This window comes from Mandrillus leucophaeus, unplaced genomic scaffold (assembly GCF_000951045.1).
Source record: "Mandrillus leucophaeus isolate KB7577 unplaced genomic scaffold, Mleu.le_1.0 Scaffold73, whole genome shotgun sequence".
Classification (NCBI taxonomy): Eukaryota; Metazoa; Chordata; class Mammalia; order Primates; family Cercopithecidae; genus Mandrillus; species Mandrillus leucophaeus.
Genome location: NW_012107919.1, coordinates 54,808 through 70,834, shown reverse-complemented (window position 1 = coordinate 70,834; position 16,027 = coordinate 54,808). Strand labels below are relative to the sequence as shown.

At 46.0% G+C, this 16,027-nt stretch overlaps 1 protein-coding gene across 1 annotated transcript in view; it reads left to right on the top strand.

The window, feature by feature from the left end:
- The window catches only part of LOC105528736 (low-density lipoprotein receptor class A domain-containing protein 3-like), a gene marked incomplete at its 3' end in the record, with an annotated part of 165,841 nt that overhangs the window by 106,460 nt on the left and 43,354 nt on the right, over window positions 1–16,027 (top strand). The window contains exon 2 of the mRNA XM_011965611.1: window positions 13,347–13,493. Coding sequence (XP_011821001.1) covers window positions 13,347–13,493 — 147 coding nt within the window. The remainder of the gene's footprint in view (window positions 1–13,346; window positions 13,494–16,027) is intronic.

Sequence of the window (16,027 nt, the reverse complement as noted above, 5' to 3'; positions counted from 1 at the left end):
TTTTTTTTTTTTCCTGAAGAGGTTTTCTGGTGTGAGTGATATGCAGTGAGAATTCTACTGTTTTCAGGTCTGTGACTAGTTGGCTCCAGTACCAAGATGGACAAAACAGCCCTTTGATTACCCAGGGAGCCTGTCAAGTTTGTATTTGGTCAGCCTCTGTTTTACATATAAGGAAACTGAGGCACAGGGCGGGTAAGTAATTCCCTGAGCTTGGAAAGTAATGGTAATAGAATTCAGTGTATGGGCTCCAGGGCTGACTCAAATGAGAAGAGCTCTATAATCCATCTTTAATTTTTAAACTTGCTTCGTTTTCCGGAAGGTCCTAAGCTACCTTTTCATAGGCTACCCTTTGCAATCTGGAAACCCCAAACAGGTTTGTCTACACAGTTTCAGCCCTTTAAAACAGATTTACCAAATCTGATCGTCTCTTGCAAAGGTAAATTGCTCACTCAGGAGGTCTGAAAGCTGTGATCATTCAGACATGCGTACTAAAGTGGGGACTCCATGGTAAACACTGCTTAACTCTGGCACTTTCTAGATGTACAAACATCATTTGCTCAAGAAGTCAGCTAATTCCTCATGATGGAGGGCCTGTCGTCGTGCTCAGGAGGGAGTGTGCCTGCGTGAGCAGATTGTAGAAGCGGGATGGACCAGTTTAATGGATTAAGCTACTTAAGAAAATGTAAAAAGACTCCCCGGTGAATATGCACACCCTTGTGCTTGACAGAAACAGGCTGGCATTTTTGATCTCCCTGGCAGGGTTGCTTTCCCAATCAGAAGTGATAAGCCAAACAATCATTTATTTGCTGAGACATGATGGAAGATTATGGATAATTGAAGTGAACCAGAGAGGCCCTTTAATCCATAGGGAACGGGAGGCAGGTGTGAGTCCCATCCCTTTGGAGATTATTTTCTCCTGTTGCAGGGGGCTATGGGGACTAGCCATCTCCTAGCTGACAGTGGAAAATGTCGGAGTTGTAAAGTGCAGAGGCCAGAATTGGGTCTCATTTGGGAGCTGGAGACCTGGATTCTTTGGCCAGCTCCAGCACTGCCTTTTGATGAGCTGGTTGATCTCTGAGTTTTAGTCTCTCTGTATTAAACAGGAGGAACTATTTTCAGTACCTGCCTTTCAAGGATCCCTGTGTCAATCCCACTTATTATTTTTAAATGCTGAAGACTCTATCTAGGACAGGCAGATGATGTGTATTTGCCTGCTATGGGGACGATTACGAGTCCACAGAAACAAACAATGAGTGGGGGAATTGGGTTGTCATCTGTTACTGCCTTACTTTATGCACGGGGAAACTGAGGCTTAGGGAAATGAAGCAACTCCCCCAAAGCCCAGTGGTGAGTCCCAAATGCCTTTTCTTTTGACCTGCTTTATAGCTTTATAGTTGTTTGGAAGGGTTGGTTCATGTGTATAGTTTGGCTGCTATTAAAGAGCTCTAGGAATGACTTAAGGAGGGCTAATTATTTCTTAGGAATAATTGAGCTGAGGCCATCGTGTATGAGAAGACACACAGCCAGATTCTGCATTGGGAGCTCTTTAACTGTGTCCTTAAAACCTGGTGTCTGGCCCCACAATCTGCTTTTCTGGATCTAAGGGACCACTAGGTCCCAGACAACCAGCCCAAATTCCAGCAGGCTTCCCATCTGACCAGGTTATACCCACTCTAGAGAGGCAGGAAGAGAAAAGGGACCCAGCCTTCTCTGACTCAGAGAGTCAGTAAGAATGTGTGGAGGGAAGGAAGGTGTGACATATACTCGTACCATTTATTAAACCCCAAGTACATACCACCTGCTCTCTATATATGCTTTATCCTTCTATCTCTTGTATGTCCACATTTTACCTATATTTATGTATATTTTATCTATATCTATACCTATATCCATATCTATAGCTATATCCATATCTTTATGATTATTTGTATCTATCATCCCTCTATCCCTCAGCAATGCTGCCCGGGAGGAGGGGTTTCCTCAGTTTTACAAATGGAAAATTGAAGCTCAGAGAGGGTAGCTCTCTTGTCTGAAGTTACCACAGCTAGTTACGGTTATAAGAGAATTAGGCATTAGAACCCAAGTCTGGCTCATTCCTGAGCTCATGCTCTTTTTAACAGACTGCCTTCCCAGAAGGGAGGACAAGGTGCAAGGATTGGGCTTCACTGTCTGGTTTGCTTGCTTTCCCCCATCCTTCACCCTCAAACCACTTCTTCTGTGCTGGCTGCCCTGGTTTTTGACTCTGCTCTGTGCCTTTGGCCCCTCCTTAGTCGCAAACGCCAGAGGGCCCTACCAAGTCACAGCCTTGGCTACCCCCCAGCTGAGCCCATCTGAGCCTTGCTCAGCCTCCTGCAGCCCCATGTTGAGGGGTGAGGAGGCAGATGGTGTGGACTATTCTAAGGAAGACAACTTTACTGTGGCTTTCCTCGCCCTGACTTCTTAGGGAGTTAGTATTCAAAAAATATCTGGCCTACTGGCTAGGCCTTGCTATTTCTGTTTTTGGAATGTCATGGCTTAATAAGTGTGGTGGGTAAATCTATCTTAGGAGATATGTTTATTTTTTCCTCCACAATCAGCTTCTACCCTGCAACTGTTGCTGCCTTTCAGAATATGAACAGAGTTCATACTAGATGGAATCTCCCAGAAGAATGTCTTTGCATTTGCTCTTTCTTGTCTAGTATGAACACTTGCCCCCTTTTATCTTGCATTCCTTTGTAGTTGGTGGGATTTTTGAAGTAAGAATAAAGTGGTAAAAGCTTCCATATATCTTTCATAGGTTTTTTCCCCCTCAAATATTAGTGTAATTTTTGTTCTTTATAGTGAAATTTTAGCAACGAAACATTTTTTAAAGGGGAGAGAAAAGTTACCAAGAATAACACGAAGCCCGCTGTGTGCCTGCCACCCAGTTCCCCTGAATTCTGATATTTTGCCATGCTGACTTCAGATTTTTTTTAAAGACGGAAATGTTGCAGTTGAAGTTCATTGTGACGATCCCAGTTGCCAGAGGTACCCACGATCCTGAATTTGTGGAGTTTTGCTCTTGTTGCCCAGGCTGGCGTGCAGTGGCACAATCTTGGCTCACTGCAACCTCCGCCTCCCGGGTTCTAGCAATTCTCTTGCTTCAGCCTCTCGAGTAGGTGGGATTACAGGCATGCACCGCCACGCCCAGCTAATTTTTGTATTTTTAATAGAGACGGGGTTTCACCATGTTGGTCAGGCTGGTCTCGAACTCCTGAGCTTAGATGATCCGCCCGCCTTGGCCTCCCAAAGTGCTGAGATTACAGGTATGAGCCACCACACCTGGCCCTGAATTTGATATTTATCTCTCCTGTACATTTAAAAAATCTGTATGTATCCATTAAAATAGTATTTTTTGAACAGGATATAGGTGATATTCTGCAGTTTGCTCTTTTCACTTAGCAGTGAGTTTTCTCAGATTTACCTGTGTTGAGTCATGTAAACCCTAGTTCATTTAATTGAAGTTCTGAGTAGCCTTTCATTGTGTGAATGTACTCTCTTTTCTCATCCCTTCTCCTTTCGATGAACATTTAGTTTGTCTTATAGTTTTGTATGATAGTAGTGTCTCACTGAATGTTCTCTTACTGTCACCCTGTGCACATGTGCATGTTTGTCCCTGGGCCTAGAGTATGTATTAGGATTGGCTGGGTCTAAGTGTTAGAGGCGTTTAAACCGAGTGATTCCATCTTAATAGGGGCTGGATAAAATAAGGCTGAGACCTACTGGGCTGCATTCCCAGGAGGTTAGGCATTCTAAGTCACAGGATGAGATAGGAGGTTGGCAGAACATACAGGTCATAAAGACCTGCTGATACAACAGGTTTCAGTAAAGAAGCCGGCTAAAACCCACCAAAACCAAGATGGCGAGGAACTTGACCTCTGGTCATCCTCATTGCTCATGATATGCTAATTACAATGCATTAATATGCTAAGACACTCCCACCAGTGCCATAACAGTTTCCAAATGCCATGGCAATGTCAGGAAGTTACCCTATATGGTCTAACATGGGGAGGAGTCCTCACTTCCAGGAATTGCCCACCCCTTTCCTAGAAAACTTATGAATGATCCACTCTTTGTTTAGCATGTAATCAAGAAATAACCATAAAAATGAGCAACCAGCAGCCCTCGGGGCTGCTTTGCCTATGGAGTAGCCATTCTTTTATTCCTTTGCTTTCTTAATAAACTTGCTCTTACGTTACTCTGGATTCGCCTCAAATTCTTTCTTGCATGAGATCCAAGAACCCTCTATTGGAGTCTGGATCGGGACCCTTTTCCAGTAACAAAAGCGTGTGAGCTTCACTAGGAGTTGCCAAATTGCTCTTCAGATGTGCCATGTGTGAGTTCTTGTTCCTCCCCATCTTTGCGCCACTTGAGAATGTCAGGCTTCAAAGTTTGCAAGTCTGATGGGTGTGAAAGAGAGCCCTCTTGTTCCATTAATCATTCTTTGATTACAAGTGAGATTGAGTGTATATTAAGTGGTTATTTGAGTTTCCTCATCAGTGAAAGTACCTGTTCATGTGCTTTGTCCATTTTTCTGCTGGGCTGCTTGTATTTTCTTATATCATTTTTTCAGAAAATTCTAGATATTGATGCTTCGTGGGTTGTACATGTAGCAGATAATCTTATTCTAGTTCGTGGCTTCTCTTTCAACTTTGTTTATAATATCTATTGATGATTAGGAGTCTTAACATTTTCCTGCAGTTGTATTTATCAGTCTTTTCCTTTGTGGCCTGTGCTTTGAGTCTTATTTCAGAAGAATTTCTTCCTTACCCTGAACTCATAGAGATACACTTTGGGGCCTATATGAAGACTGTTTTGCTTTTCTGGCCTTATTCTTTAGTTGACTTTGGTATTTTCCATATTTGCTCTGCCTGGAGGCATCTGCGCGGAGCAGAAGAGAGGCTACCGAATGGTTCCCAGTGGCTGTGGAAATTGTTGCAGTTGTTCCTGGGCACAAGGGGCTGGGCTGAACTTGGGGTTGTAGTAAAATCCTTCCTGGGCAGTGGCTCTTCCTGAGAGGTGCTGAAGTGCAAGTGGATTGGCTCTCTCATGAGCCCTGGCTTATCGCAAGCCAGATAAAATTGGTCGTAAAGTTGTCCCCTCCTTCAGTTTAGCAGCATGCCCAACTCACTTCCTCCTGCCGCTGCTGATTGAGCTGAAAAGACAGAAGGCATAGGGGGATGGCTCCTGCTCTGGGTTCTTTCCCAGGCCTGACCAGCGGCCAGCCCTTGGCAAGGACATGGGTGTGAGTGAAAAGCAAGCGCTTGCAAAAGTTCTTCCAGAAGTTCTTGACTTCAGTGCCTTTACTTGTGGGAGCCCAGAAGTGTTCTTCACCCCAATGTCATTTATCCATTGCATATTGCGTGGCAGAGTAAATGGGTTCAACTCCTGTTTAGATAAATTCACAGAACTTAAGAATGTCACAACTGGAAAGGTTCTTAAGGCTCAACAGGTTCCGTTGCCCGTTCATGCAGTCAATAGGCCCGTTCATGCAGACAATGGAAGACCTTTACGGAGGGTCTTCCAGGCACCTGGCACTTGCTGGTTGCTGAGGATGCAACAGCAAGAAGACATGGGTGTGGGGAGCAGCCAGTCAACAACGGGGCTCATTTCAGAGTGGTGGGTGTGATGGAATAGGGGGGATGTGCCTTGGGATTGGCCACTTTTGTCATTTTCTTGTTTTACGTAAACCTGTAGTCTTCTAGTGCAGGGAGTCAGTTGGCAAATGGGCTGAAGCCAGCCATCACCTGCTTATAGACACTCCCCTGAGCTAGGTATGGTTTTTACATATTTAAATGGTTGGGAAAAAATCAGACATTTATAATATATTTTGATAATGGGAAACAGTAACTTTGAACCTAACCCTTCCCAAAAAGAATTCCGTTTTTTTCTTAGTAGACCTATATTACAGAAAATTGTTCCCAATGATTATGAAAATATTTTGAATTTAATCAATAAAAATTTGTGGAATATTCTTTTCTTTCCTCTTATATAGATACCTTAATTTGGCCTCTTGGCCTACACGGCCTGAAATATTTACTCTGGCCATTTACAGACTTTTTCTAGCTATGTTACCTTGGGCAAGTTACTTCAGTCTCAGTTTCCTCATCTTGCAAAATGGAAATGGTGCCTATTTCATAGGGCTATTGTCAGGAGTAAAAAAGAACTGAAGGGCCGGGCACGGTGGCTCACGCCTGTAATCCCAGCACTTTGGGAGGCCGAGGCAGGCGGATCACAAGGTCAGGAGATCGAGACCATCTTGGTCAATATGGGGAAACCCCATCTCTACTAAAAATACAAAAAAAATTAGCTGGGCGTGGTGGCACATGCCTGTAATCAGACAGAAGAATTGCTTGAACCTGGGAGGTGGAGGTTGCAGTGAGCAGGAATCACGCCACTGCACTCCAGTCTGGGCAACAGAGCAAGACTAAGTCTCAAAAAAAAAAAAAAAAAAAAAAACCCAGAAAAACGGATGTTCTGCTCCTGCTGTGTGTATGTGTTTCAGTAGATGTCAGGTCTTCCCTAGTGAAAAGTCCATAATAATTGATTTCTTGAGGGCTGTTAAAGGGAGCAGGAGGAGGGATGGGATGAGGGTGGGGCCGGGGCTCAGTGCTCATCTTGGAGGTCAGTATCGTGACAAACAGCATCTTCCAGAGTTGCTGTCAGACCCCCAGACTGTGGACCTTAGATCTCACAAAGACCGTATCCTGATGGCTCTGCAAACCCACACTAGATTAACATTGCTGCAACATAATTTTCCTCATGAAATGCACTGAAGCATAACTAAAAAAATGTAAGTAGCAGCTATCAGGACCTTAATGAGGTTATAAATACAGCAAGAAAATAATTTATAAAACTCTTTCCTGGTGAAAAACTGTCCTTCACCTAGACCTCTTTGCTTGCCCCATTAATAACAGCCATTGGCTTTCTTTACTAACTGGCTTTGTAAGAAAGGAACAAAGCCTTTAACATTTTGTAACTCATGCTGCTTTACCCTTGTAGGAGAAACAACCATATAGCTATAGGAAGTGCAGACTCCTCATGGCAGAGTAGGCAGCTAGGCCCCCTCACTATCCCGGTGACTTGCTCCATCCATCAGTTGTTCCTGCTGCAGTATTGCACACCATCTTCTTTTAGGATCATAGGCAGTGTAAATATGAAATCTGTGGATATCAATAGCCAGTGGTCCTGGGCTGAACCCAGGGGTCATGTTATACCTTCTCACCAATTTCCCTGGGCTGTCTTTCTTGAACAGATGGGTAAATGGAGGCTGGGGCTACTGGAATGAGCTCACAGGGCAGGGTGGTCTGAAGAGTCTAGACAGAGCTGGAGACGTGGCTATGCTGAGGTGCTTAGACCCAGAAGGCCCATCTTCGCCCCAGACTCAGCCTTGTGTGACTGTTCTTGGTGACAGCTGGAGTGCTCTTCATAGGCAGGCTCTAGCAGGAAGCAGTTTGATGGGAACCGAATGGGAAATGCACAGGACAGATGTCTCTAGTTCCTTCTTACACTGATGCTACCATGCGGAGCAGCCTAGAGTCGAGGAGGTCTTCAGGGATTTTCTAGGGATGTTTGTAAACAGATCATTGCAGAGCAGCTCACTCACTGGCCTTGTGCCTGTGCATGGAATGTGTCTGTGTGTGTGTGTGTGTGTGTATGTGTACGTTTAAAGAAGGCAGTCATGGAAAACAGACAGTGGCGTTCAGTGGCCTCGTAACACTATGTTGGCATTAGGCAGTGGAAAGAGGTTATTAATTCTCTGGGGAGGTTTTAGACAATTTCCATTTGAGATTTGAGATTTGCAGAACCAAATGCTAAGCCTGTGTGTCTGTACATATATATGGGTGTATGTCTTGCTTTTGCTGTTCATTGAGCAGAGATTGTCTCAGATCCAGATTGTCAGGAAGCAGAGGATAAAAATGAAGGCCACTGGGCAGAAGTTGGAAAGCAGGGCTGTCATGGTTTGCAGATGTCAATTCTAGATTGCATCATGACAAGGGGTCCCCCTAGGGTGGGAAGAACAGCAGAAGGAGAGGAGAGAGCCAGGAGGACTCCAGCTGGTAGGATGGAATTCCCATTTCTCAGCTGGAAAAGTCAACCTCACTAACTGCGTGTTCTGGAGTAATTTGGGTGGAATGCAGCAGCTGTCTGAGTTTGTGTAGTTGCACCAATTTTGGCCCCCTTGTCAAATACAAATTTGTGGGAGCCAGCAGTTTTGGAAGAAGCTTCTGCAGCAGGCTGTTTGCCTTTGTCCAATAGAACGGGACTTGAAATTGTTTTTTTTTTTTCATTCTTGGTGCAGATGGTGTAGTTATTTTAAGTAAGTGATGTGCTGCAGTGAAAATGGGCAACTCTTTTTCATTTTTCAGCTTAATGAAAAAAAGAGAAGGGAGGAGGAGAAACCCCAGCTAGCCAACTTTGTGCTAATGCTTGTCTTTTTTGGATTCTAAATGTGTCCCAAGGCACTAAGATGGGATAAATATTTCAGCCACTAGAAAGTCCTGCTGTCGGCCTGAAAAGATTTCTAACCTCTTTTAAAGCAGACTGGGTAGTAATTTACTTGTACAAATCCAGACACCCCCATGTCCCTTGTTTTAACTATGCATGTACAGATGCTACTCACATTCTAGGGGGATGAGGCAAGGGGCAGATGGAACTCTCTAGGGAAGAGTACGTGGGAAAGGGAGGAAATAAATTAGTGACTGAATATTTGCCTTCCTTCTTAGAGTGGTTACAAGTATTCATTGGAGACCTACAGAGTGGTCAGGTGCCCAGGGTGCAGAGTTGAACAGAACAGTGCCTCTCTGCCTTCATGGAGTGTTCAGTCTAGGTGGAGAGATAGTACAGACACACCAGTAAGCAAAAGTTGGAATAAAGGAAAACAGGACATTACCAGCATGAAAAACAGGGAGACGAGCTTTAGATTGAGTGTCCATGCAGGGACCTGAAGAAGTAATTTAAGCTGAGGTCTGAAGGATGAATGAGGTTAGCCTCACAGTGTATTAGTTTGCTCGGGCTGCTGTTAGGTTGGCGCAGATGTAATTTCCTTGTGCGTTATGCAACTACTTTTGCACCAACCTCACATAGCAAAGTCCACAGGCTAGGTGGCTGAAATGACAGAAGTTTGTTTTCTCACAGTGCTGGAGGCAAGAAGTCTGAGATGGAGGTGCAGGATTTGTTTCCTCTGAGGCCCCTCTTCCTTGGTTTACGAATGGTCGTCTTCTCCCTGTGTCCTCACATGGTCTTCCCTCTTCCACGGTCTCTGTCCTGATCTCTTCTCAGAAGGACGTCCGTCATACTGAATTAGGGCCCACCCTAATGCCATCGTTTTAAAGATCCTCATCTCCAAATACAGTCACATTCGGAGGTTCTGAGGTTCAGGACTTCAACATATAAATTTTGGGGGGACACAGTTGAGCCCATTACACAGATGAAAGGTAGGTGGAAGAATGTCTGGGCTCTGCAAACAGCACATCTGGAGGCCTCACAGCAGGGGGCACTGAGGTGTGTTGCAGGAGATGATGCGAAATGAGTGTCTAGAAGTAAGCAGCAACTGGACCATGCTGGACTTTCTAAACTATGGCCAGAGTTTTAGATTTATTCTGAGGACACAGAGAACCTGTAGTGCGTTTTAAAATCTCACTCTGTGTGAAGAGAAGGAACTGGAGGGAGTGAGAAGTGGGGAGTCCAAAGGTTTTTTAATTAATAAACTAAGGTTTGTGAACCTCGCCACTATTGACATTTTCAGCTGAATGATTCTTCATTATGGGGGCTGTCTTGTGCATTACAGGAGGTATAGCAACATCTCTGGACTCTGCCCACTAGATGCCAATAGCACCCCCATCTCCCCATCACGACAACCCAAAATGTCTCCAGAGAGTGCCATATGTTCCCTGGGGGGCAAAATTGATCCCTGTTGAAAACCCATGGTTGAAAAGGGCAAGAGATAATGGCGACTTGGATTGGGTGGTGCCAGTTGAGTGATGGGTTTGCAAATTGGATGGGTTTGAGGCAGGTTTTTGAAGGCAGAATCAATAAGATTTAACCTGCCTTTGCCTTAGTTTCTCCTCATGCCCTTTTTTTTTTTTTTTTTTTTTTTTTAAAGACAGAGTTTTGCTCTTGTTGCCTAGGCTGGAGTACAATGGCGTGATCTCGGCTCACTGCAACTTCCACCTCCCAGGTTCAAGCGATTCTCCTGCCTGAGACTCCCAAGTAGCTGGGATTACAGGTGTGCATCCACACCTGGCTAATTTTGTACTTTTAGTAGAGATAGGGTTTCACCATGTTGGTAGGCTGGTCTCAAACTCCTGACTTCAAGTGATCCACCCACCTCAGCCTCCCAAAGTGCTGGGATTACAGGTGTGAGCTACCGTTACTGGCCCTCCTCATGCTTTTGAGTTTGATGATGTCACTTCCCTAAAGCACATGGCTGTGCACCACCTGCATGCCTAATACAGTCGCTCAGAAGAGAAAAAAGAATGTGCCTCTCTGTTACTGTTCACCAGGCCCCAGGATCCCTGGTCCTACTGAGAAAGCACTTTGAGCCCCGTGGCTGGCAGGACCACCTGTGTGTAATAGACATGGTATTTAGTCTCTGCATCCACCCATCCATTTATCAAGTCCGTGTGCCGCCAGCCTTATTGACTCTCAGAGGAAGTGCTTTGGAATCTAATCTGGCCAATTCTCCTGCTCCAGAAATCTGTTTATCAGAACATGATTTCACAGTTGCAGTGACATTTCCAGGGGGGCTTGCCTTCGAGGAGCTACCTCTACAAATGCACGTGTAAGTATTTCCAAACAAAGCAGAATGACCGTTACATTCCCGGCCCCTGGAGAGTTCTCTGCTTGCTGGAGAAGCCCAGAGCAGTTGTTAGCAAACAGCTGGAATGTGTGGATTTTCTGGGTTGAGCATTCGTTGTCTGGCTAGTATCCAGTACCTGGCTGCCCTTCTAGGGTCCCCCTCACGCCCTTGCCTGGAGATGGTGAATTGGTTTCATGTTCTTCTCGGGGTTGTTAGTGGCTTTCTGGAGTCCAGTCTCGAGAGGGAGTCTCTAATGGATTCTGGGCTCGGTGGAACAGAGCATCATGATTAATTAGGGATGGCCGACTTTGCACTAGGATAGGAGAAATTGCAGCAGAATAGGAGAAATAGCATAATACCTTTGCATTTCCTAACAATCAGAGCTGCATGATTTTTAAATTCCATGTCGTTCCATGTTCTGGGCTACATCTTCCTGCACAGAGTCTTTGCTGACACTGTTCTCTAGACCTGAGGAGTGCTTAGTTTTTATCTCTGTGTGTATATCAACATCCACTGTAGATGTTACCCTCTTTCTAGGAATCTTTTTTGATTTCTTTGAATTTTGACTTTATCTTAAGAACACCAGGGAGCCATTCAATGACCTTTTAAAGTTAAGAAATGATTGACTTGGTGTTTAGACAGATCCTTCTGGCCGCAGAGGGGAGAGTGGGTTGGAGGGGGGCAAGATGGGAGGCAGGGAGACCAAGTTGGGAAGTTGTGCCGCGTAGCAGTCCCTGTAAGAGAGGGTGGCTGCTTCGGCTGAAGTCGCAGCTGTGGCAATGGAGACTTGGGGACTGGCCATTATCAGAACATGATTTCACAGTTGATAGACTGAGGAGGGGACAAGGGAGATTTCTAGGGTTCTGATGTGGGCAGTTGGGCAGGGTAGAGCCCCTCATTGTAGCTTCTCTCCTAGAGCTCTCCAGTGAGTGATGAAAGCTCATTTTCAGTAATGAAACATGCATGTGCATTATTAATTCTGTATAATGCAGCAGATAGTCTACAAGGGAAATTCCATGACACCAAGGCCGGTGGGGTATTGCTTGCCTGTGATGGTGTCCGTTGTAATTGGTTGTTGCCTGCTTGTTCTAGTTATAAAATAATTTTAGTATCACCCCAGTGGTACTATCACCAGACTACAGAGTTAGTGCTCATCTGTGTTTGGAGAAGCCAGGGAACACGTTAGAGGAAAGGCGACATATTTGTTTGCTTAAGGGTGTGTAGGGATTTACTAGGAGACCCAGCAGGCCGAAGGGCATCCCTGGTAAAAAAGAATAGCACACATAAAGGATAGTGGCCTGTAGGCAGATATGATGTTAGGAATCTGGAGATCTAGAGATGCTTCTCCTTGGCAAGGTTTTTGAAAGAGAATTATGGACCCTTCTCTTCTCCTGCTACCCCCAGGCAGATCTGGACATCACTGTTCTTATTTTGCTGTGTGTGCCTTTCCAGCCTAAAGGTATAATAAGCCCTAGGCTTTATCTCTGTATCTTTAGAACACAGCACAAGTATCTGGTCATAAATGTCTAGTAAATGCTTATGGAATGACTCAGGAGGAGGCTCTGGAGCTGTGGTGTGCTGAAGGACTGGTCTTTTTTTTTTTTTTTTTTTTTTCCTGCTTTTCCCCAAAACTCTTTTACTCACATGGCTCCTTGTCCCCCAGCCATTGATCACAATGGCTCAGACTGGTCAGATCAATCAGATCCTGGCTGCCTTGAAAATCTGCCCCCAGGGTCCACTGGTAGAGGAACTCAGCACGCTGCCCACCTCCACCGCCACAGCACTGGCCTTCTCTATTTGCTTTCCAGCCTGAGAGTTGGCTGTTTGGGTTGGGGACTTTGGCACTTTATGACCATGTTCAGTGGAGTTGAATCTGAACTTGCAGCTTGGTTCTCAGCCTCCAGTAACTCTTGGCAGGCAATTTCGTGACCTTGGGACCCTCATGGAGGTTACAAATCCCGAGTTCAAGATTCAGTGCGGCCTTTTCTACCTGTGCGACCTCAGGCAGGTTGGTTTTATAGGTCTGGGCTCCTGTTTCCTAGAGTGAAATGATCTCCCAGTATTTCTGCCAACTTGGCCCAGCTTCAAGGATTCTGTGATTGTAAGGGCTACAGAGTCTGAGGCCTGGAAAGGTCTTGCAGTTCCTACTGTTGGAGACATTGGGAGTCCAGTGCTCACTCCTGTCTAGAATTTCAATTTTTAATCACTGCTGATGGGCCAGAAAAGAGCATTTGGATTTTACAACCAGTCTTTGATGGAGAAAGAAAAAAAGTCAGTGAACACCCATTTTGTGCTCGACATTTAAGTATGTTTGTTCCCTGTATTTCTCCATTTAGTCCTCTCAGAATCTCCGGAGGTGGACTGGGGCAGATTATTAGTCCATTTCACAGATGAGGAAACTGAAGGTCAGAGAGGTTGAGTCACCTACCGGAAGTCTCACCTATACCGAACCAGACACCTTTCAGCTGAGGGGCGCTCAGGTCCCTACTGTTGCTGTGCCATCTGACCTGTCCCCTCTCTCCAACAGAGAGCCAGCTGCTCCCCGGGAACAACTTTACCAACGAGTGCAACATACCAGGCAACTTCATGTGCAGCAATGGACGGTGCATCCCGGGCGCCTGGCAGTGTGACGGGCTGCCTGACTGCTTCGACAAGAGTGATGAGAAGGAGTGCCGTGAGTGGCCTGGCCCTTTGCTGGGGTGGGGTGGCAGCCATCCTGGGGCAGAGGGGAGCCGGTCCTGAGCTGGCTTAGACCCTGCACACTCTGCTTGCTGCAAGCTGGTGGTTTTGTGCCTCTTGCCAGCAGTCCTGCTTCTCTGCTGTATCTCCATCTCAGTGTCACATGATCTGTGTAGACACAGGGATCTTGGTGGAGGTGGAGCTAAGGCTTTGAGAGAGCAGAAGGTTTTACCATCAGGCTCTACTAATCCCTACCCTGGAGTCCCGCCCTTGCCTTCATTTTATATACAAGCCAACTGAGCATCCCAGAGGTTATATGGCTGCAGCACCTTAAAACCAGCAAGTGGCACATTGGACGTGGGAACCCAGGGCTGCCTGACTCCAGGGTCCATGCTGGTGACCATCTGACAGAGCACCATGGAATTTTCTTGATGATTAAATGAGGCATAGCATCCCACCAAGTATCCAGCTTGGAGTTGGCACTGAATACATAGTAACGTGCTTTCCCATCCCCTTTTCTCTGCCAATAGATATGGCTTGAGCCTTTGCTGGGGACATCATCTCCTAATGGGCACCACCAGGATCAGATGGTTTTGTGATCCTCCCCACCCCACCTCCTTTTCAGCCCTTTGCCTGTTTTGTGCCGCCGAAACATGTGTGAGAGTTGGGTTGATGGTCATCCATGAGAAAAGAGGCACCGGGGATGTGAGTTGAAAGGGTCCGTGGTGTCAAGTGATCCTGCTCCCTGCCCTGCAGAGGTGTATTTCTCTTCCTCTTCAGTTTGTCTCTGCAGAGTGAGCTTGGCCATGTGCCCTGTGTGGTTGTCCTCCTGGGTGCCCTGGTAGGTAGGAAACATGACTGACAAGTAGTGGGCACAGTGTTGTCTCACAGGGGATTGCCTTGAGACCACATGACTAGACGATGGTTCCTGGCTCTTTCGTGTGCTTTGGGCACCAGGCCACGTGGCCTGTCTGACAGTAGAACTGTGTGTCCTGGCTCTGAGCCTGCTGTCTCCCTGGAAGCCAGCTGAGGAAACAGCTGAGGACAGGTTAATCATTTGAACTTCTTTTTTTTTTTTTTTCTCCCCGAAATGGAGTCTTGCTGTGTCACCCGGGGCTGGAGTGCAGTGGCGCGATCTTGGCTCACTGTAACCCCCACCTCCCAGGTTCAAGCAATTCTCCTACCTCAGCCTTCTGAGTAGCTGGGATTACAGGCGCCCACCACTGCGCCCGACTAATTTTTGTATTTTTAATAGAGGCGGGGTTTTACCATGTTGGCCAGACTGGTCTCAAACTCCTGACCTCATGATCCGCCCACCTCAGCCTCCCAAAGTGCTGGGATTACAGGCGTGAGCCACCGCGCCCAGCCAGTCATTTGAATTTTTAACATATCTCTGACTGGAATTTGGGGCCCCCGTCTGTTGACGCACAGGAAGGGGTACCTCTGACCAGAATTTGGGGCCCCCGTCTGTTGACGCACAGAAAGGGGCACTGACTTTGGAGTTCACATACCTCTGGAGCAAGCTGCCCCCTCTGAAACTGGCCCTTTGCCCATCCAAGGGTCCCGTATCCCCAGTGCCTGCTCCTGCCCTTCAGAGAAGTTTCTGGGATGGGAAAATTGAGGTGTGTTTTTTGGGGAGAATACTTCATACTGCTTGTTGCATGTGACCTTTCTGAAATGATGACTATACGCGTGAATTTTTATTTTTGCAGAACTGTTTGTTTGTTGTCTTCCAGCCCAGGCTGAAATACAATGACATGATCATAGCTCACTGCAGCCTCCACCTCCTGGGCTCAAGTGATTCTCCCACTTTGCCCCCCCAGTAGCTGGGAGCACAGGAGTGCGCCATCACGCCTGGCTAATGTATTTTTATTTTTTGTAGAGACAGGGTTTCACCATGTTGCCCGGGTTGCTCTTGAACCCCTGAGCTCAAGCAATCCACCTACCTCCGCCTCCCAATGTGCTGCGATTACAGGTTACAGGTGTGAGCCACCAAGCCCGGCCTGTAGAATTATTTTGTAAAAGTATTATGTCTAGTTTAGCTTTTCTCTGTTTCTAACATGGCCTCAGAATTACTAGAGCTGTAACATTAGTAAGCTGAGCAAATGACATAGTATGTGTGAGCTCTGTCATCTGTCTGGTTTTAAGGATTTATTAAACACTCTACAAGTGTGCCAAGTTACCATTTTTGAGATATGGTGTATATTTGACCTTTGGCACATGCGGATTGTTGTTAGCTGACCTGGGAATATTTGGGACATGATGTTTCCGAAAGAACGCAGGGTTAAGGAGTTAATTCCTAAATTGTATTCCCAGCTTTGTCAGTAGCAGCTGTGTGATACTAGTGCAATCTCTGACGTTCTGTGTCCTGTCACAAAATCTCATGATTTTAGAATTCATGCTCAAATGGGAAGACATGGTGGAGAGCAAATATTTTTTTAAAAAGATGTTGCTCGCAGCTGCCTGGAGCTGCTTGGTTTGGTTTGGAACAGGCTCATTCTTGGCTATTCTCCATTCGTTTTTTCTCCT